Source organism: Rhipicephalus microplus, chromosome 6 (assembly GCF_043290135.1).
Source record: "Rhipicephalus microplus isolate Deutch F79 chromosome 6, USDA_Rmic, whole genome shotgun sequence".
In the NCBI taxonomy this organism is placed as follows: Eukaryota; Metazoa; Arthropoda; class Arachnida; order Ixodida; family Ixodidae; genus Rhipicephalus; species Rhipicephalus microplus.
In genome coordinates, this window is record NC_134705.1 from 7,481,763 (window position 1) to 7,504,668 (window position 22,906).

The following is a 22,906-nucleotide window of genomic DNA, read 5'->3' on the forward strand; positions in this document are numbered from 1 at the left end:
TCGTTCTTTCTACGAAACGGTCTTCTACAAAAGAAAAACTTTTCACCGCTTCGAGCTAAATACCTCCTTGTGGTGCCTTCAGCTCTGTGACCAGAACTCCTGCAGACCCTGCACGACGATCCGACGGCAGGGCACCTTGGTGTTTCTCGCACGCTCGCGAGGATACAAGAAAGGTACTACTGGCCACGTCTTACCACCGACGTCACTCGTTATGTGAGGACATGCCGGAACTGTCAGCGACGCAAGACACCACCGACAAGGCCAGCGGGACTTCTGCAGCCAATTTATCCACCTTGCCGACCTTTCCAGCAGATTGGTATGGACCTACTGGGGCCGTTCCCGACGTCGGTTTTCGGAAACAAGTTGATCGTGGTAGCTATCGACTACCTCACCCGCTACGCCGAGACAAAAGCCCTGCCAAAAGGCAGTGCATCTGAGGTAGCTAAGTTCTTCGTCGAAAATATCGTCCTACGTCACGGCGCCCCGAAGGTCCTTATCACCGACAGAGGAACGGCATTCACTGCCGACTTAACTCAAGCGATCTTGGCATACAGCCAAACAAACCACCGCCGGACGACAGTGTACCACCCACAGACCAACGGCCTCACCGAGCGGCTTAACAAGACGATCGCCGACATGCTGTCAATGTACGTTGATATCAAACACAAGACGTGGGACGCCATTCTTCCGTATGTGACCTTCGCATACAACACGGCGGTGCAGGAGACGACGCAGATATCTCCATACAAATTGGTCTACGGAAAGATCCCGGCAACGACGCTCGATGCCATGTTACCCAACGTCACCGACGAAGAAAACCTCGATGTGAGCGAGTACCTTCAACGCGCCGAAGAAGCCCGACAACTTGCGCGTCTCTGTATCAAGAATCAACAGACGACCGACAGCCAGTGTTACAACCTTCGACGACGTTTCGTGGAATACCAGCCCGGTGAACGTGTTTGGGTGTGGACGCCGATACGCCGACGTGGACTAAGTGAAAAGCTTCTGCGATGATAGTAACACCGAAAGTTGGGCGAGTTGGTGATTGTTCATGATTACAAATAAGCAGCGCACGACGTTTTACACAAAGAGAGACGACGTTTTACACAAAGAGAGCGGTGTCCCTATCGTCTCTCTTTGTGTAAAACGTCGTGCGCTGCTTATTTGTAATCATGATTCTGCGATGATACTTCGGACCGTACAGGGTTGTTCGACGTCTCGGCCCACTTGATTACGAGGTTGTCCCCGACGGCATCACGAACTCTCAACGACGGCGATCGCGTCCTGAAGTCGTACATGTCGTGCGCCTCAAGCCGTTTCATGCGCGTTAACAAACTGAAACAGTGTTTTTTTTGTATTATAGTTGTATCGTAATTTATTCATTGTACTTTCTGGCATTATTATTGTACCTTCATGTTTAGTTAAAGCATCGGGACGATGCCTTTTTTTCAGAGGGGGGCAATGCCACGTTCCATTTCCCAAGTTTTTGTTATCGTTTCAAAACACCACACCATTCTCAGCGCGAACCGCGCCTGCAGTTTTCGAGAAGGTTCCGGACTGTAGTAGATCATTTCAATAAGATCACGCCCACTGTGCGAACGGTACAGATTGTTCTGGAACCTACGCCGCTGCCAGCGATAACGCTAGAACATTCGACGGCAAGAGTATAAATGCCGACGCGCTTTGCCGCTTGTCAGTTGTTGATCGAAGGCCGACGCTCCGTTCGCCTCTATCAGTCCGAGACTGCTATCTGTGCGAGACTGCTGCTGTAATTGGACTTTCCATTTACCGGTCACAGGTTCGCCCAAATAAGCCCAAATAAACAGTTAAATCACAACACGAAGTCTCCTGTCTTTGGCCACGTCACGACCCCGTGACAATATATATATATATATATATATATATATATATATATATCTATATATATATATGTATATATATATATATATATATATATATTTCTATATATTGTCACAAAGACACAGGTACGCAGGCACAAAATAAGGCATTTACTTTCATAACCCAAGGGTCAGCAACGCGAACACCAGAGCCCGCGCACACAGAACTACTTCGTTGTCCTCCTCAGAGGCTGGCTACTATAGTGGCCAGCTTACCTTGCGTCATTTCCCCCCTTTCGAGAACGACCGTCCCGGTCGATTGACTGAGATGCTAGAGGTGGCCATGAAAAAAAAATGACCGCGTCAACGAAAAAAAAGCCCACGCTGTTGTGGATAATAATGAAAAAGTTCGAAGTGTTCATAACTCGCGGGCGTGGTACGGTTTCATCCGTACCACATGGACTACTTCTGAACGTGGACATCTTCGGTTTAAACTGGTGTCGGAGCTTTGGGGAACTACCTCGTAATTCCCGTCACTGAGGCAGCGCACAACTTCGTAAGGGCCAAACTAGCGTCGCAATAGCTTCTCCAAAAGCCCACGATGTCGAACTGGTGTCCACACCCATACATAGTCACCTGGTTCATAGTGGACGTTCCTTCGGCCTTGGTTGTAACGGCGAGCGTCAATATCTTGCTGCACGCGAATGCGGTTCCGTGCAAGCTGGCGGGCTCCCTCGGCTTTCTGGACGAAGTCGTCAACGCTGTCATTTCCTCTGTTGTCCTGGTCTACGGGGAGCATAGCGTCTAACGGTGTTGTGACGCGACGGTCATAAACAAGCTCGAATGGTGTTAAGTCTGTGGTCTCTTGCACAGCGGTGTTATAGGCAAACGTGGCGTACGGCAAAATTTCATCCCACGTTTTGTGCTCTAGATCAACATACATAGATAGCATGTCGGCCAGTGTTTCGTTTAACCTTTCCATCAAGCCGTTCGTTTGGGGATGATAAGCTGTTGTTTTCCGGTGGTTGGTGTGCGTCAGCTTGGCGACTTGTTGCAATAACTCTGCTTTGAGATCGACTTTGAGAACAGCAGGTGCACCATGACGCAAAAAAATGTCGTGGACAAAGAATCTGGTGACTTTAACTGCAGTTCCATTAGGCACAGCTTTGGTTTCTGAATAGCGAGTCAGATAGTCGGTTGCGACGATTGTCCACTTATTTTCTGAGGATGACGTAGGAAAGGGACCAAGAAGATCCATTCCCACTTGCTGAAATGGTGCTCGAGGTGGATCTAAAGGTTGGAGGAAACCAGCGGGCTTTGCTGGTGGAACTTTACGCCTCTGACAGTCACGGCAGGTGCGAACATAGCGCTGAACAGACGAATACAGCTGTGGCCAGTAGTACTTCTGTCGGATGCGCGCTAATGTCCTAGCAAAGCCTAAGTGACCGGCCGAAGGATCGTCGTGGCACGCCTGCAAAACTTCCTCACACAGTGCCGTTGGAACGACGAGGAGGAAAATTTCGTGGCTGCTCTCAAGATTTCTCTTGTAGAGAACATTGTTCTGCAGGCAATACGTTGTTAAACCACACGAGAGCTGGTGTGGGACGATAAGGTCTTCTCTTTGAAGATGCTGGATGACAGGAAGTAGCTCAGTGTCCTCACGTTGAAGCTCAGCCATCCGCACCACATTGACGATGCCAAGAAATGGTAAATCTTGTTCGGTGTCAGATGACGTCGGGGAAATAGGAGCACGAGACAGGCAGTCAGCATCTGTATGCTTATGTCCTGATCGGTAGACCACCTTTATGTCGTACTCTTGAAGGCGGAGGCTCAAGTAGGCGAGGCGGCCTGATGGATCCCGTAGATTGGCAAGCCAACAGAGCGAATGGTGGTCACTGACCGCTCGAAATGGTCGGCCGTGTAGGTAGGGTCGAAGCTTGCTAATGGCCCAAACGACTGCTAGGCACTCTTTTTCGGTGGTAGAGTAATTAGCCTCTGCTTTTGTGAGACTACGGCTCGCGTAAGCGATGACACGCTCTGCGCCGTTCTGCCATTGAACTAGAATGGCTCCTATTCCTACGTGGCCTGCGTCTGTGTGGATCTCGGTGTCGGCAGTGTCGTCGAAATGTGCCAGCACTGGAGCTGTCTGCAGTCGATTGCGCAGCTCTAAGAAGGCTTGTTGTTGTTCTCCGTCCATACGAAAGGTACATCTGGCTGGGTCAGTCTTGTAAGAGGTTCCGCAATTTTCGAAAATCCTTCGACAAAACGGCAGTAGTACGCACAGAGTCCGAGGAATAGCTGAACAGCCTTTTTGTCTCCAGGACGAGGGAAATCGGCAACGGCAGCCAACTTCTCCGGATCTGGTCGAACACCCCCCGGGGCTCACCATGTGGCCGAGAAACTTGAGTTCCTGATAGCCGAAGTAGCACTTTTCGGGCTTGATAGTAAGGTTCGCTCTCCTTATTGCAGTGAGGACACTTTTTTAGCCTTGAAAAATGCTCGTCAAATGTGCTTGAAAACACAACAACATCATCCAAGTATACAAGACACGTCTGCCACTTTAGTCCAGCTGGTACAGTGTCCATTATGCATTGAAACGTGGCAGGAGCAGAACAGAGACCGAAAAGCAGCACTTTAAATTCGTCGAGCCCGTCAGGCGTCACGAACGCGGTTTTCTCACGGTCGCCCTCGTCAACTTCAATTTGCCAGTACCCTGACTTGAGATCTAATGATATAAAGAACTGGGCGTGGTGTAGACGGTCTAAGGCATCATCAATCCGTGACAGGGTGTAAACGTCGCGTTTTGTGACTTTGTTAAGCCGTCGATAGTCGACGCAGAAGCGTAGTGTGTTGTCTTTTTTCCTTACTAAGACAACAGGTGACGCCCACGGACTTGTTGAGGGTTGAATGACGTCATTCAGCATTTCTTAAACTTGACGCTTAATCACCTCTCTTTGCTTCGGGGACACATGGTATGGATGTTGGCGAAAAGGCCGTGCCGACTCGGTAGCAATGCGATGTTTTGTAACGGTCGTATGCTGAACTTTTGATGCTGTGGAGAAGCAGTCCGAGAATTCCCTCACAAGGTTTAGCAGCCGCTCTTTTCGTGAATCTGGCAAGTCTGGATTAATGTGAATGCAACTTCCCAGGTCAGCACAAGCTTTTGCATACGATGAAGTCGTATCCAATGTGCCAATATCGAAAAAGTTGGCGATTTTACTGAGGAAAGCGACAGTAGTCCCTCTAGGGACGTGCTGAAACTCATTGCTGAAGTTGGTCAGCAGAACTCGAGAGCGTTTATTCTCTAACCAAACAAGGCATCGGGCTATGCATATGTTTCGTTTGAGCAGCAGCAGGATATTTGCCTCTGCAATACCTTCATAGTCGTTCAATTCATCAAAAACGTCGCAGGCTACCAAGGTGAACACGCTACTCTTCGGCGGTAACGTGACGTCATCGTCAACAATTCTCAAAGCATTGACGTAACTGCCATGAGGGCGGCGCACTAAAGTGGGTGCCATAGAAATCGTCACCTGTGACTCTTGCAAATCAATCACGGCTCCATTATCACGGAGAAAGTCCAGTCTGAGAATTAGGTCCCTCGAGCAACTCGGCAATATTACAAAATCTCCGAGATACGTAAATCCGTGAATACTGACTCGCGCTGTGCACCGCCCCACCGGAGTGAAAAGATGGCCTCCTGCCATACGTATCTGCGACCGAGCCCCACTGGGTAGAAACCTTCTTCAGCCTGCAGGCAAGACCCATGCTCATAACGAAAGTGTCTGCTCGAGTGTCAATTAGCGCCATTACTTCTTCGTCGTTCACAGTTACTGCAATATTTAATGTCACCACTCTTCGTACCACGTTTGACTGCGTCTGTACATCTTTTTGCTGCCGTCGCTGTCGTCGTAGTGGAGGATCTTCCGTAAAGTCAGCGTCAGCGGCCTCACCTCCGGAGGTCGCTGAGCTCAGTTTTCCCGACCTGCAGGACCGGGTAAACGGCGTTACGGAGCGCTGCGTGAATAGGCTGGGCTCGACGACGAGCGAGGCTCTTGCGGCCGATGTTCGATACTGCGACAATTTAAGATGAAACTCATGTATTTGCTGTGGTCACTTGCCAGGTCGTGGACGAAGGGCATTAGGCGAAAATCCATGGAGACCCACACGATGGTATGAACATGTTCGGTAGACGTGTCCGGCTTCCCCGCAGTGGAAACAAAGAGGCCTTTGGTGGGGTGTACGCCAGATGTTACTCTTTCTCAGTCTTGCTTCGGCGATCAACGGTGAGCTGCGAAGACAGAAGCCTACCTCCATTTGCTGAGTGTGTCGCTCATTGGAGTAAAATACGCTGGTTGAACTGCACGATGGAGGACGTCGCACTGCTTCCGCGTAGCTCATCTCGACGGAGCGCCTCTGTTGTGGCACCTGGGACAGTTGGGGAGCGTGAACGGTTTGCCGTAGCTCGGCGCGTACCATCTCCGCAATGGAGAGCTGCTCTACAGGGGAAGCAGTCACCTGCATCTTTTGTAGCTCTTCCTTAATAAGAGCTCTGATAAGCTCTCGCAACGCGCTGATGTCATTGCCGAGAGTGACAGAAGTGACCTCACTTGGGTTTACACCACGGTTATACTGCCTAGCACACTATTGAAGGGCCCTCTTCATGGCAGTGGCTTTCTCATGGAACTCCGCAAGTGTCACAGGCGGGTTTCGAATCAGGCCGGCGAAAATCTCTTCTTTAACACCATGCATTAGGTGGTGAACTTTCTTGGATTCGGACATAGAGGGCTCTGCACGCCTGAAAAGCCGATCCATGTCCTCTACGTAAGTCGTCACCCTTTCGTTAGGGCCTTGAACCCTTGCCTCTATAGCACGCTCCGCTGTCTCTTTCCTGTCCTCTCGGGAACTGCCTTGAGAAACTGCCGGTCAAACTCATCCCATGACGTAAGCGCTGCTTCATCGTTCTCAAACCACGTTTTCGCGGAGTCCTCCAGGAAGCAGTACACATAGCCTAGCTTACGCTCTGGGGTCTAATCGTTGATGACGGCGACGTGGTCCAAATGCTCGAGCCAGTCGTCGGCATCTCCAAAAGCAGCTCCGTGAAATGTCTTCGGCGTCTTGAGCTGGTTGATAACCAGGTGCGCTGGTGCTGGCGTGGTGACGTTAGGTGGTGTTTGATTCATAGTCTTCTGACGTTCAAGCAGCAAACCGTGTTGTGGCTCGAGTCCCTGGAGACGACGGCTGGAACGTACGTGCACAGGGGTAAGCTCAGCTGAGCTACTCGATGGACTTGCATCAGGGGTGCTCTCAGGAGACCGTATCATCTACCGTACTCCGGCTCCTTTACCAGAAAATGTCACAAAGACACAGGTACGCAGGTACAAAATAGGGTGTTTACTTTCGTAACCCAAGGGCCAGCAATGCGAACAGCAGAGCACGCGCACACAGAACTACTTCGTTGTCCTCCTCAGAGCCTGGCTACTATAGTTGCCAGCCTACCTTGCGTCAATATTATAAACTTCGAGAATAGTGCAGTATAGGAAACAAAACAATAATTTAGTTATTTAAATATATAAATAAATTATTGTTCTGTTTTTTATAATGCACTCTTCTCGAAGTTTATAATTTTTCTTATGGTAGCCAGAAGAAACTCTGATCATCTATATATATATATATATATATATATATATATATATATATATATATATATATATATATATATATATATATATATATATATATTATTTTCTGTTATGTTGTCAATAGTTTCCTTTTACTCACTGCATAAGGATTTGTTTTGTTTTCCATACACCTACGTATAGAATATTTTTGTACATTATTCCTCATATATATAAAATATTCTATACGTAGGTGTATGCAAAATAAAACAAATCCTTATGCAGTGAGTAAAAGGAAACTATTGACAACATAACAGAAAATAATATAATCATAGAAGACATCTAGAAATTTCAAGATACTAGTATCCAAAACTTATCAGATAGCAGTATAAACATAACTTGAAACAATACAAACTGAACTTCTCATCATAGAGCAATACTAACATAATTTCTAAATTTTTAGCTATACTGCCATTAAACAGCCCAAGACATAGAACTTCATAATCAATGTACCTCTGTGAAATGAGCACGCTGATACAATAATTTTTTTTTAATGGCGTAGAGTTGAAAGCCTCGGATGGTGCTACAGTTTCGCCCTTTCACAACACAAGCCACCTTCAGCTGTCTGTCCCACATAATGCTTTGCCTTTAATGATTAGCTACTACACTTGTGCCATAGTCTGTACTGGATGAGATTCTTTAAAGAAACAATGAAATCCTTCTTTGGGTAATCAATAATTGACTTCATTGTCAAAATTTAATGCCTCGCGAACCCACTGCCACAAATATTTCAAAGCAAGTTGAGGGGTTTATTGCGCACTTCAGCCGCTTTTTTTTATTTTTTCGTCGGTCCCAACAAGCTGTGCTGAGAACTACAGGGAAGAATGGCACTTAAGAAATGCGTTATGTCAGCACACATTATGAGCTAGAGCATGCTTGAAGAAACACGGTAGCTTTTTCGTGTTGCGTTCCTATGTGGGAGTGTGACTATGCAATGGTATAAAATTTTAGACAGCAGTGCCAGTATGTGGCAGCACCCTGTAGCAACAAGCACATTCGATTGAAATGCTGCTCTTGATTTATTTTGGTTCTAGGCTAATAGCATGCTCTCAGTTGTTTTACACAACATACAGGCATCCAAAAATTCGAATTGAGCACAGTCATCTATACGAAAGAAGTCTCTTGCAGCTGCAAGATTTGGCTCATATGTTGATAGGAGAAACTGTTATTCACAGGTGTATCTTTTTACAAAGCTCAAGCAGGGGCACAGACCTGTTTAATACTTGTCTGAAATCCTCACAAGATTGATAAAACAAAAAGCATTTGACTGCAAAAGAAAAAAAAAACACACACGCTCCAGAAACTGCCTATCATAGGAAAAGTTCAGTTGTGAAGAGAACAACAGTAGAAAAGATCAAGCTATTTTAAATTGCCCTACCTTGCTTAACTCATATTAGACTGGCTATATGTGTCACAAATTTCAAACAAGTTTGGTACATCAGCAACATAGCAAACAGGTCCAACTTTCATGTGCAAATACACACTGTCCACATCCTTTAGCAGAAGCACAACTTCTTCCTCTGTTTCTGAGCAAAAACTAATGTGAGATGTGTTCTTGAATAGCTGAGATGTAAGCCTCACACACATGAGTGCACACACAGTCTGGCAATTTGTTGACATGCACCACTGTAAAATACATACCATTGTTGCTTTTAAAAAGTGTCGCTCATGCCAGCATTGTCGAGAGCCACATCTACAGTTTGGACGGGATTGCTCGAGCGAGCTTTCCTCGGAGCCGTAAGTGTCGTCGGGATCAGGATTTTCATCGCTGTCACCATGCGCATCACTAAGACTACGCGTGTCTAACGCCGCTACTCCAGAACATCCATTACCAGCTAAAGACTGAGGAATGCTCTTGCTGAATGTAGCTGGTTGGCTGACTGCGCCTCCACCGTTTTATGATATAGGTTCATTGTCCCAAAACATATTGTGATCAAGACTGCAAACAGCACTTCCTTCTTTTTGATGGAGGCTTGGGTTGAGTTGCATCCATCTCTCATCGAACTTGACACAAACTTCAAATAGCACGCTTCATGGTGTACACGCAAAATGAGGCTGCGGGACTGATCATAAGTGGCCGGGTAAAGATCGATTACAACGATTAAGGCTTCACATTCACAACCTGCTTGCTATGCCTTGAAAATTGTGCATGGGGCGCGAAATTTCCTGAAAACTATAACACGAGCTGCGAGATCACGGCACAAGATAGTGACCCCACAGAACACCTACCTGCGTGCTTAGATTATGGCGGCTAGTCTAGCCACCATGCTACAGTGTACACTTCTAGTACATTCTAGTGTGGGTAGCAGACGTGGTGACGGAGAAGGCGACAGGTGGAAAGGAACAGGCGAGAAGGGAGGTCAGGGGCCGCAGTGTCTGGCCACAGCACAGAGGGTACGAGAACATACAGCTCGGTGGCGTGGCAGTCTTCGAGCAGGGCAGAAACACAGGACAGACGGCAGAGAGAGAAACATTTGAAGCAAACAGGGGCGCCATCACAAACAGGAAGCCAGTGATTGGAGCGTAGAAGGGTCCTAGTGGTGGGGGACTCTAACGTGGCCAGGGTTAGGGATAGCATCTTCACGACAGAGAAGGAAGATGAGAGAGTGAGGGAGGAAAACCAATCAGGGAAGGGCATGGTGGATGCACTGGCCAAAGCTCAAGAGGTTGTAGAGGACAGCATGGAGGGTGAAAATCTCTTCATTATTCATGCTGGCCTTAATAATGTGCTGAAGAGAAAGGCTCAGAATCTTCAGAGACAGTTATAGGGTGGGATGCGTATACTCCGAGATGTCTCTGGGAGTAAGCATGTGACTATATGCACAGCCCCAGAGGTCTGGGGGCAGTCTCCTGAGATTGAAAGAAGAGTAGTAGAGGCTAACTATGTTATCAAGGGCAGCTCGAATATAGCGTAATGGAGGTGAACCAAGACGTATACGCGCTCACCTCCTTGCACAAGATGGCATTTATTAGAGTGATGCGACAGGCAGGAGGGTTGGAAATAGGATGGGTCGTCAAGCCACGGCTTTTTTAGGGGGACTCAGAGCCCTGAGGCCAACAGTGTAGCCAACGACAATTCTAAAGGGACACCAGTATTCAAGCCACGTGGGGTCCATGGAAGAAGAAGAAATCGACATAAGCACAAGGGCCGAGCTAAATCAGACAAAGGCTATATTAACATGCAGGGTAGTAAGAATAGATTGAAGTGGGAACAGATAGAAGAGCAGTTAAGGCAGGGGGAGCTAATGGTATATGGCGTTGTCGCGACACATCTACGGGACATGAAGCAACCACTTTGCAATCTGGACTGTATATGAGAATATTACAATTGAACAGAAGGCGGCAAAAAGGGAGGTGGAATTGTGGCTTTTATACATTAAAGCATGTGTTGGAAAAGAGTCAAGCATGGATGCAAGGAACATTTATGGTTAAAAGGGAAAGTAGCTGGGCAGATTACACTCCTTGGTTTGGTGTAATTGTGGACAGGAGCAAAGGCCAGAGAGGAAAACCAAGCAATGGCAGAGTGTATAACAAATGATATTGAGGAATTGGGAGGAGAGTGTGAGATAATTATACTAAAAGACATGAATGCGCACATAGAAGGTATAGATGGGTATACTGACCCAACAGGCAAAATGATCATGAATATGTCTGAAAGGCATGATTAGATCATTTGCAATAGTACTTAGAAGTGTGAAGGCTAAATAACATGGGAGGTAGGAAGGCTGCAGTCGACGATAGATTATGCACTGATGTCACATAGAATGTATGATAGGCTCAGGGGAATGCACATACATGAATGTGGCTCCAGAAGTCTGGGTAGTGATCACAAATGTATCAAGCTAAGTTTTGTAAGAGCGGCGAAAGTGGCAAAGAAACAAGATGAGCAACTACAGGGAAATTTTCATTCAGGAAGGCAAATAGAAATAGCTACTAAACAAATTGAGAAAGTAATCGCTGAGGATAATATAACAGTGTGGACATACACGAATCTAATTAGACTGTTTGAGCTAGAGCTTGCTAAGGCAAGTGACAAGTCACCCCGGAAATGAAGACACAAACCCAAGTGTTGGCGGGACGAGGAAGTTAAGAGAGCCATAGCAAAACGTCAGGAAGCCTCTGGGGAACACAGACATGCTAAGCAGCGGGGTGAACCGACAGATGATGTTGAAAGAAAATGGGAAGTCTTTCTAATCTGTAAAAGGGATACATCCCTTCTGATCAATGAAAAGATTAAAAGAAAGGGAGCTTAGTGGCTGGCACAAGTACATAAAAAGATAGAAACGCAGCTGCGAAATTTTGGAACCATCTAAACTCCCTAAGAAATGAGATGAGCCTAGAGCAGAGGTTTATAACTACAGCTCAAGGTGCTAGGCCAGAAGAGGAAGAAACTATTGAATATATAATAACAAGGGTGACTGAAAAATTTCAACAAGAAAGTGCCCTATGCACCTTAATAGATCAGGATTGATCAAGTGGTGCAGTCGATCCATTTTCACAACGAGAATGGGAAAGGGCTGAGAAGAGAGTTCCCAGTAGTACATCAACAGGCCCAGATGGCATTCCAATTATGCTGACAAAGACATTGGGTCCGAAGTCTAAGCAGACTTTGAGGGAGGCAGTGAGTAAAATAATAATCGACGGTGAAGTTCCCGATGGATGGAAACTTAGCAGGATGAGCATGATCTATAAAGGAAAGGGGGACAAAGCTGACATAAACAGCTACCTTCCTATAACAGTAACATCAGTGGTCTACAGGCTGGCGATGCAGATTATAAAGGAAAGACTGCAGGCATGGATAGAAGATGAGGGGGTGCTGGGGGAACTGCAGAATGGGTTTCGGAAACACAGGAGGTTGGAAGACAATCTGTTCTCACTGACGCAGTGCATCGTAATAGCAGAAAAGGAACACAGGCCCCTGTGGCTAGCATTCTTGGATATCAAGGGAGCGTACGATAGCGTGGTTCAAAAGGAATTGTGGGGAATACTGGACACACTAGGCGTGAAACATGTAGTCACTAATCTTTTAAAGGGTATCTATAAATGTAACAAGGTAGTTATAAAGTGGGAAAAACAGGTATCCAAGCCTGCAGAGGTAAAACGGGGGCTTAGGCAGAGGTGCCCCCTGTCACCCTTATTATTCATGATGTACCTACAAGGATTAGAGGCAAAGTTAGAAGGAAGTGGGCTGGACTTCAACCTCTCTTTGGTCAAACAAGGAAAACTTATTGATCAGGCACTACCAGCATTAATGTACGCTGATGATATAGTGCTAATGGCCAACAACAAGGATGATTTGCAGAGATTGATGGACATCTGTGGTAATGAGGGAGATAGGTTAGATTTTAGATTCAGTAAGGAAAAATCAGCAGTCATGATTTTCAATGACAACGAAGGTAGTGAGCTTAGAATACAGGAGGTCACGCTTGAGATAACAGATAAATACAAATATCTGGGCGTATGGATAAGCAATGGCACCGAGTATCTGAGGGAACACGAAATATACATGACGACTAAAGGTAACAGGAATGCAGCAGTGATGAAAAATAGGGCACTGTGGAATTACAATAGGTATGGTGTTGTGAGAAGAATATGGAAAGGGGTTATGGCTCCTGGGCTGACGTTCGGCAATGCGGTCTTGTGCATGAGATCAGAAGTTCAAGCAAGATTAGAAATTAAGCAACGTGAAATAGGTAGGCTTGCTTTAGGAGCTCACGGGAATACACCAAATCAGGGAGTACAAGGTGATATGGGATGGACGTCATTTGAGGGCAGGGAAGCTAGCAGCAAGATAAAATTTGAGAAGCGATTGAAAGAAATGAAGGAGGAGCGTTGGGCTAGGAAGGTTTTCAGCTACTTGTACATGAAGAACGTCGATACAAAATGGAGGAAGCGAACCAGGAAGTTGACTGGTAAATACTTAGAAAACAGCAGGTGGCCAAACCAAAAAGAACTATCGGTTAAGAAGAAAGTGAAGGAAACGGAGACTGACATGTGGAAAATGGGCATGATTAAGAAGTCCGCACTAGAGATCTATCAACCTTTTAAGCAGGAAATTGCCAAGGAAAGGATCTATGATAATACTCGGGGTAGTTCTCTACTGTTTGAGGCAAGGACGGGAGTACTGCGAACCAAGACATATCGGGCCAAATACGAAAGGGTAGACACAGTATGCAGTGCGTGTGGAGAGGAAGAAGAAACTGCCGAACACTTGATAATGTTCAGTAAAGGGCTTCACCCTATAGTTCAGGATGATGGCGCAGAGTTCTTCAAAGCACTGGGGTTTAGGGACTGGGAGGGCAAAATAGACTTTAAGCAAGTAGACTTAACTAGAAGGAGGTTATCTGATTGGTGGCTAAAGTCAAGGCACGAGTGAAAATTAAACTCTTCACTGCAAAGTACGAATCCTCAAACTCACTTTTTAAGGAAAAAAAAAATAAATATAGTTTTGGGTTCATTAAGTATTATGGCTTAGTGACGCTAGCCACCGCCCGATCTAAAGGGTACAGCCATATCCATCCATCCATCCATTGGTCGCGACCGAGCATGGCGGGGCGCGCCGGCTACGCTTTCTCGCGTTTCGCCCTGTTTTTCTATTTACAGGATCTACATACAGACATTAGAGTAGAAGAAAACAACTGAGAATGAATTCAAAGTGACTTATAAGGCTTTCCAACGAAAGCGTGCCATGTATTCTTTTCCGTGTTCCCTCTAGAACACGGACAGCGATGCGTCAATGATACCAATTGACTGATCGGGTCATATTTCTCTAAGAAATGGCCCACTAAAAAGTGTGGTGGTGGCAACTGTATAAATTAGAAGTGAATGCGGTGTCAGTGCGCTAATTTTCTATCATGGAAATTTTCAGCCGCAGTCGCTCGCTTGTCTGAACGCCCGAGAGTGATAGCTGCCGTTGACGTACTACTTTTGCACAGCTTTTCGCACACCCCTCGAAACTGTCGTGATACTTTAGTATCCTTTTTAATTATTGCAATCACTTAAAAGATTTTGAGCATGCTGCGACAGCACGCAAGATTACTCAGATATGCCGATAATGTGCTACACAGAAATAAACTACCAGCGCTAACCTTGTCAACAATTTATTGCTTTTAACCACGGTTTCAAAACAAAAATGTGGAGCCTAAATGTTACAATAAACGCTATGGTGTAGGCTACCAAAGTGGGGAGTGCAGAGTGAGAGTGAATAACCGAAAATAATGCTTTGACAGAATTAAAGGCCGATAACAAGGGTTTCTAAGATTGCTGTAATTGAATCAATTAGGAGAAAATAAGTGTCCAGATTTGCAACAGAAGGCCCACTTGACTATGGTCTAGTGGGCATTCTGTTGCAAATCTGGACCCTTATTGGCTTTGGACCGAATGTACAAAATTTTCGGCCATTTGAGTCAACAGAACAAGCAAATGCCGGTCAACGTGTTTATTCACAAGAGCCAAATGTCATTCCACTCAAAAACTGATGCTATGACTAATCCTGTGATGTCATGTGTACCTGCGCACTTTCAAAAGCTGTGCCATTTTGCGCCTTTCTTCTTTTGCCTTGTTGAGTGACAATGTAGAATCGCAAAATCTTTGCTTTCACTTCGGCTTCATGCGCAGCACAGTCAATAATTTTGTCTTTGCCCTTCACAAGTGACAGTACGTCCAAAATGCTGTCGGCATGCAGGCGGTTCATGCTGAAGCAGCCCGTGAAGACGCCCTCTAGGTAGTTGACGAATTCAAAGAGCTCTTTTGACGGATAAAGCAATCCACCTTTGTCGCAAAAACTTGTAAATGCAGCCTGTGTATCAGCTCTGCCTTCTGACGCCGGAACAAGCAAGAGGGTGCGGCATGCATCACACCCAGTCTTCTCCACACACTTCTTGGCCACATACCCTGCCATGTGGTAAACTAGACGAGAGTTGCTGTTTTTTTGCACGAGGCTGTGATGTTCAACGGGAAAGTTGGCTTCTGGCAAGCAGCATCGTCGAGACTGTCGAGGTCGCCTAGTGCAACATGCTTTTCAATTGTTTCTTGCAAGCTTGCTTGTTGCAGTTGTGCATCCCCTGTGTCCAGAAGTGCTGTCAACACCACTGGCTCCACACTGCTACCACTCACTGGTCTTGCCAAACTATAAAAGCTGAGGCAATTGACCGTAATCAGGAACTGCTCTGGTGTTGGATAATCATTGCAGCCTGATGACTGCCGCACAATCCCGAACAGGTTCTCCACTGGATCTTGACTTAGCTTTGCAGTCATCAGGTACTGGTAGTGAAGTTCCTTCGTGACATACTGCAGCAATGACAGTATGCTAGACAGCGTCACCCGGAAGCCAACAGCTGTTGATTTGCTAATAAATCCAACACCGTTGCCAACGTGCTGCTCCCACTTTGTTATGTACTTAAGGAAGTTTGACAGCGCGGCAACTCCTCTTGAGTTGGGCCACAGTGCTTCGGATTTGAAGCGGGACATCATCACCTTAATCAGTTCATTCATCATTCTGAAACAAATAGATCACAGAAACACGAGATTATCGTAAGTACGTGGGTTAGGAAGACAATGTAACAACAACAGCCTGAGCAGGTCATAATTTTTGTGACTGAATCAACCAAAATACCTGAAGAATGCTTCTGTCGCATCTATGGCTCCTTTTCCATAACTTGACTCTATAGTGCCTTTGTAGTGATGCAGACCACGCAACACATGGTCACCAAAGAGCTGAAAAGATAGGGAGACTCGCATCTTTTCAAATCCATTTGGCTCCAGATGGCTAGCGGTCAACCCTGGCATTGCCTTCAGCGTCACATTATCCTTGTCATGATTGAAGGCTTCTTTGACGAAGTATGTAGAGACCTGCATTAAGAAAGCCATGGTGAGTCACTTCCCAGACTTTTTAAGGTCAACTCCACAAGAGGAAAAAAGAGCCTTACCCGTCCATCTGGTGTGTTGAAGCCGTCCTTCAGCAGGGAGTTACGTAGGCACTTCATCAGATGCGGGAAGTCTGAAAGGAAATGAAGTTCCCTTTTTCGATCAACAGGGTGCTTGACTTTACATGTAATCTTGCTGGCAGATCCTTGAACACCCATTAGCGTCCACATCTTCCTGTTCCATGTGGCCCCATCACATGTCACAAAGTGTACAAAGAGTCCCGCTTGCTCTGCCAGAATTGTCGCCTCAACAAGAATTTTGCACAGAAGTTCCCCTTTTACATTTCCATTTGCGGCAAAAACTCCCAGGATTTGGGAAAACTTTCCGGCAAACGGTACAAACATCACAACCATTCCATGGTCGCATGGAAGGCCAGCGTCCTTGGCAGGTGTGAATGGTCCTAAATCCACAAAGCCACGCAGCTTACCAGTTTTCTCAACAGACAAGTGTTCCGACAATTTCATCTCGTCAATGAGAAGTCCACCATGACGTTTGAAGGAGTCCATTGAGCTGGTTTTTGCTTTTAAGGTATCCAACATTTTTCTGCAGAAACCAAAGCCTGTCTTGTACGCTGCTGTGTACTTCTTTAGTGTAGTGTTGCTGGGAAGTACAAGGATATTTTGTTTCCTGATATGCGTATAAAGCTTGGGGCTCTTCATCTTCATGAGTATGCATTCAAGCATCCATTCCTTCGTAAACTGCATGCCTCTTGTACTCTTGCGTTTTGAGGCTGCAAAGCAGTGACGCACGCTCTCTTCCTGCTTTTCTGGTAGCATGGCTATCTTCTCTTCTAGCGCTTCCATTTTTATTTTGGCATTTTGAGCCTTCATTCTTTCTACTTGGCCTTGTAAGCTCAACAGTTTCTTACACAAGCGTCTTTGCCTTTGTAATGTGCATCTAAGCTTTTGCGCTGCTGTGATGGCTTGTTTGTGACGACGATTCCTAAGACGAGATAGTCGTGTCAGCAGGGACTTTTGTAGGTAGCGACATGGTAGGCATGGTGCTCCTAAACAACAAAAAAGCAACGTGTCACAAATTACCCTCTTTTTGCAGTGGACAACCTTAGAGAAATGGCCAAAAATTCCTTGTCACCATGCATATCTAGAACATCTAAATTTTTATGTATGGGGTTACGGTCATTACAAAGCAGGATATCATTCCATACGCAATGCAGCAAAACCTAGACTAGACCATCAAGTTGCATGCAGGCTCTATAACAGCAAGACGTGTAGTATCCCAGATGCATCGAAGCAAGTAAGTACTGCTCTTCCATCACAAATGAGTCCCTTTAGAGTGATGGGTAGCCATCCCATTGCATAAGTATGCAGTAAAAACTATTTTAGCATGTACGTATTGCAGGGGTCGGCCTGATTTACACGTTGCTCATCATGTTACGAGGCTGTACAAAAAGGCGAACACAAATATTTTTCTATCAATATTTGTGCTGAAATTACATCATCTATTAAGCTACATGAAGCATACACATTTCGGGAAGCGTGCAACGGTTGATGCATTCAAAAAAAACACTACTTTGCATGCGACTTTGATTCCAGGTTACCTTCGGCAGCCGTCGTTCCTGCGCACTTCTTGTTGTAGAATGAGCCGTCTAACACAGTTGTCTGGCCCAGCAGCTTCGTCGTTAAATCCTCTTCGGTGAATGACGAAGTGCTGAGTGCACCTGGACATTTCAGAAATTTAGATGCTTGAAGAAGGGCTTCCTCTGCCTGCAATACAGTTCTCACAAGTCCTTCAGAGACTGGCTTTCCGTTCAGAAATGTTTTGTAACTGGCCTGCTCGATCACGCTCATGTGAAAAAGGACTGCCCTCTCTGAAGTGACAGTGCCAGAGCACGTATCCAACTGCGACAGTGTATAAACAGCGCCTTCATAGCCAGGGAATTGGTGCACCGACCAATATTTGGACGGAGTCCTCAGTTCTCGCACGTTTTCTAGTTTCAACGACGCTGTCGACACGTCGTGCACGTCGTCTTGACTTTCAAAGTCATCGTCGACAGGCGTACTCGTGCAAGCTTTCTTGCTATTCTGGGGTCCCGGCATGGTAGGCGCTTCCCGTTTACGAGGGGCGCGTTTAGGAGGCAGTTTCGTGCTCAAATATTTCAGAGCGTTGGGCAAGATTGTAGGCACTGCGTCTGACGTTAGCGCGGGAACACCACGGGCGATTCTCACTTCTTTGCCGTCAATGATGTGAACGTAGTCACGCAGTACTTAGCGGTCCTCGAAGTGGAGCTCGCACACTGCACAGTATTCCTCGAGAGCTTTGTCGCTGCGATGGAGGTTCCGTTCCCAGATTTTTCTTCTACGTTCATTTTTTGGAACGCTAAAAAGCGACAGCTTCCTATCTGCTTTGACGCCGGCATAGTCTGTGTGGAATCCCGGCGCGTAGCAATGGCGAAGCCTAGCTTTAGTCATGCCGAAGTCGTTGGCACTCACTCATTTGGGCATTCAAGGCTCCCACTACAGCACAGTAGCACACAGAGACGAAACAGCGGCAGCGCTCACGCACACATTACGAGCCACCGCAGCTAATACGTAAATGCGACGACGAACACACTTGGAACACGTCCAAACCAGTGCCGCCGGTGCGAACACCACCAATCCACTGCGATCGCAGCGCCGCCACGCCAACTGTCAACGAACCGCGTTTCGCTACGATGCAGGTGCAGAGCCGGCTGCTCGTCCCACTCAGAACTTCTAGTACACTCTAGCTGAACCATGAAGGGCCAGCGTAGGAGTGGCAGGCTTGGTGGCGTAGGCAGGTGCATGAGGCTCGCCGTGACGCCGCCGCCATCAGAGAGGCACAAACGTGAGTGACCCTCGAATGGTGCGGGCGATTTGTTCTTTGACATAAGTGTATAGTTTCGGGGGCACTGGAGGGGGTTGGCTGCCTGACATCCGCGGCCGGGTTCTACAGTTGACTGGGATGACACCCTTCAGTGGCGTCTCTGGCCTCACCTATCAACAGGTAAGCACTGAGCAGCCGCAGTATCACGGGTTCCTGAGCGGTGCCATGACAGAGTTTGATATCTGAAAGGCTGCCTTTAGCAGAACCTTGTTAAACGGAAAGATAGCACAGGAGAAAGAATTCAAAAGGAGGTAGGTTTATCAACTAAAATCTGTTTGCAGCCCTTCCAGTACAAGGGGTGTTTATTTATCATAAGACACACAATGCCTGCGGGCAAGTGCATGCACTAAAATGGTAACATTTCCGTAGGTGTTTAACATTTCCGTAGAGATAACATTTCCGTAGATGTTCAGTACGTAAGGTTATAAAATAGCCAGAGTAACAAATACCCACTTTCTGAAGAATCATGCTTACGACATTTCTAAAAGTTAATTCGAGCGCAGACACGCGACACTATCACTCATACACGCACACACCCAGGCATCAAACACACAAATGAACTTTTAGAAATGTTGTACCAACTAGCCCAGCCGCAAGTTGTTTTACAATGCTTACGACACTTTCCAGCAGGCAGATGTTCCCACTGCTGCGGTAGAAATGGAAGCCACTGAAGCGGCTGTAGATGGCAGTGACACAGTAAAACGCAAGCATCTGAGAACTTCGTGCTTTATTGAGCGCAGGACTGGAGCCTTGAGCAGGGCAACAAGGTGCTCAAGGTGAGCAGACCCTTTGTTTACATTTTACATAAGGGGCATAAACTTTTTCCATGCTCTATTATGATGACTGAAACAAACTTGGACTGTAAATAAGAACCACACATTGTATTGAGGGCACCATATTGGATATCTGCAATGATAAACTGCCGGGCAAAAGGTTGGTTAGCCCTGAAAAGGGCTGTTTGATGGTGAGAGATGCATTTGAGGAGATGAATAAAGGGTAGTTTCAGCAAATGTTTTTGGTCCACACGAGAAGAGTACAGCTTGTACACGAAGCTTCACAATTTCAAAGGATGCCATCAGGCCAATGGATCTTCAACTGAGGGTAAATTGTTGTGCCCACTGCGATTCTTGGCAGCAGCAGCTTCCAGCCACGAGATGGTAATAGTTTACCGGCAGCTCACTTAAGCAGTTTCACTACGATGATTCATTGCAGGTGCTGCGGGGGATGAAAACATCAACAACCTGCATCGCTTCTGCAGCACGGCGTATGGCAGCAGCACAGGAGAGGGCGGCAGCAGCGCAGGAGGGCGTCCTGCAGGCATCCATTTTGTCCGGGCGTCCATTCCTCTGCAAGGGCCATGGATGAGGGCTTTCTGCGAGAAAGAGATACGTAGTTTAGTTTAATATTTCGTCATGTGTTTAATGTTATTTTGACATCATTCTTTATTGATTTGTTGGTTTCAATGTGTTTAGGTGTTGTTGTTCATGTTCAATTTTATACGCTTTGGGAGACATATACATAGTTTAGTTTGCTTTTTGCCATGTTTTCAATGTTTTGTTATTCATTATTTGTTTAGTGGCTTTGATGTGTTTACGTGTTGCTGTTCATGTTCCATTTTATGCGCTTTTTGTTTGCATTTAGTACATATTACTAGATTTAGGTTAGCATTTACTTTGTACAAGGAGTACAGCATTTTTTATGCTCAATATATGCGTTTCTCAATGTATGTTCGAGCTGCTACAGTGGCAGTGTTTTTTCCCGATATTTCAAAGGTGTCTAGTCATTCACACGGAGACCACAAGCGTATAGTTGACATTTTCTGCGAATGTTTCTGTGATATTTGTATTGCCCCACTATATTTTCTCGCTCACTGCACTTTTTATGCAGCATTACTGTATAGTGTAGGAATGTGATATCTTTTTGCATAACACTGTTTTGCAACTCACTGTGATATTTTCATTTCAGCACAATGAGGCTGAGGTACAACAACTACAATCTGAGTCTTTTTTGAGAGCACTTAGCTAGTAAGTGGTCATGTCGCAGTTTCACAAATGAAAATGGTCATCATCACAAACATGTCAGCAATTGATTTCATCTAGTTTTCATTGTAAACGACTCTTTGCGGGAATAAATTTTAAACGTGGTATGGTTTGGGAGCCGCGAGATTGCTGAGCCAATTATTCATGCTGTATGTTATCAAAACAACTCGCCTGTTGTTTGGTTCTTGATTCTTGATTGGTTGCTTCTTCGTTCTTGATTTACGCATTTTTTAGCATTGCAGCATGACTGCAGTCGAGAATTCAAATCAAATGTTATTTGAATATTCATACAATGTTTAGGACAATGAAAAAAAAAAAAAACAGCACAACTTGACGAGCACAATTGCTCGTCAAGCCTGGCGTGCACAATTGAATGCTTGTAGTCAGTCACTATGAGAAGAGACGGGCTTATGTATCATGTGTTCTTGTAACATGTTACTAATGGCATTGCAATTTTTATGCGTTCTGGTGAAAGAAATTGTGAGACGTTGCTGCATTGTTCGCACAATTTTTTGATGGCAATATTCAATACTGAGTGCCGCTCATATGCTTGCTCCAATTTAGTCTGTTGTGACTGTGATCCCTGATATGGAAAAGGGTGTTTCTGTTGCATATTTCATGTGTCATTTAAAGAAAATGCAGCATTTTCACATTGCCACCTTGCTTCACATTGAAGCACGAGTAAGTACTTTGTGTATTCAAATGGGGCAAGCACAGCCCTGTTATGCCTGTCAAGCACAGCCATGTCATTCTGTTTCACTCAAACGTAGGAGAGGAATTTAGAATAACTAGTGTACTTTTAAATAGTTGTAAAAGGGTAAGTATGGCTGGTGGGGTTCGACGGAATTGTCTGGTGCTCACTAGGTGAGTGGTTGTGTTTCATATGCGTATGTGATGTCTGTTGAGCCAAAATGAAGCAGGTGGTCACTACTTCATCAAGGACAGTCTTCACCAGACCAGACGTCAGCGGTGATCTCTCCGAACTGTGGCTGCAAACCTCAGCCCATCGTGATCTTCACCCCACCGCGCGAGAGACTGTTACGACTGTCGTCATTATTGAAGTTTTTCGGCCTTTGTGAACGGGACGAAAATATTTCAACGCATTCCAAGCAAGGGTGTGCCGTCAAGACGGATTAATTTCCTATGGGCAAAACCTGAACGAGGGGTTCGGGACTGGTTCGCGCAGAGAAAACGCACGAGCCAAGAGAGGCCATTGTGAGCTCGACTCAAGAAAGGCCATTGTGTTTGCTGAGAGCAAGAATTTCGAGGCAGACAAGGAGGCAGCTGGGCCATTTTTGAGGTCACTGAGGATTTGAAAATCTCGGAACCAGCATGGTATTTGCAGTTCAAGCTGAAAGCTAAAGCCAAACTGGTTGTGGCTGCATCTTGTGAGGAGAAGGGGAGCCCTGGATATGCGCTGCTACGCCACAGCTTCTAGCAAACAACCAGGAATGGAATGTGGGGTTGAAGCAAAGAAAAGGGCAGTATCTGCTACAGCACTTGCGGGAACCCGCCTAGACGACAAGGGATTAGTCGACCACTCCTTCTTCCCCCCTTTCTCCAT

At 46.0% G+C, this 22,906-nt stretch overlaps 2 protein-coding genes across 8 annotated transcripts in view; one reads left to right on the plus strand and one right to left on the minus strand.

The window, feature by feature from the left end:
- Positions 1-22,906, plus strand: part of LOC119167755 (uncharacterized) — a 595,822-nt gene that overhangs the window by 527,271 nt on the left and 45,645 nt on the right. The window lies entirely within an intron of this gene.
- Positions 1-22,906, minus strand: part of LOC119167754 (prolyl hydroxylase EGLN3) — a 321,255-nt gene that overhangs the window by 6,477 nt on the left and 291,872 nt on the right. The window contains exon 8 of one of the 3 annotated variants that reach the window (XM_075865254.1): positions 20,016-20,675. The exons of the other annotated variants lie outside the window; for them this stretch is intronic. Within the exon in view, the coding sequence (XP_075721369.1) occupies positions 20,497-20,675 (179 nt within the window). The 3' untranslated portion in view covers positions 20,016-20,496. Of the gene's footprint in view, positions 1-20,015; positions 20,676-22,906 lie in introns of those variants that run through there. 3 annotated transcript variants of the gene reach the window in all.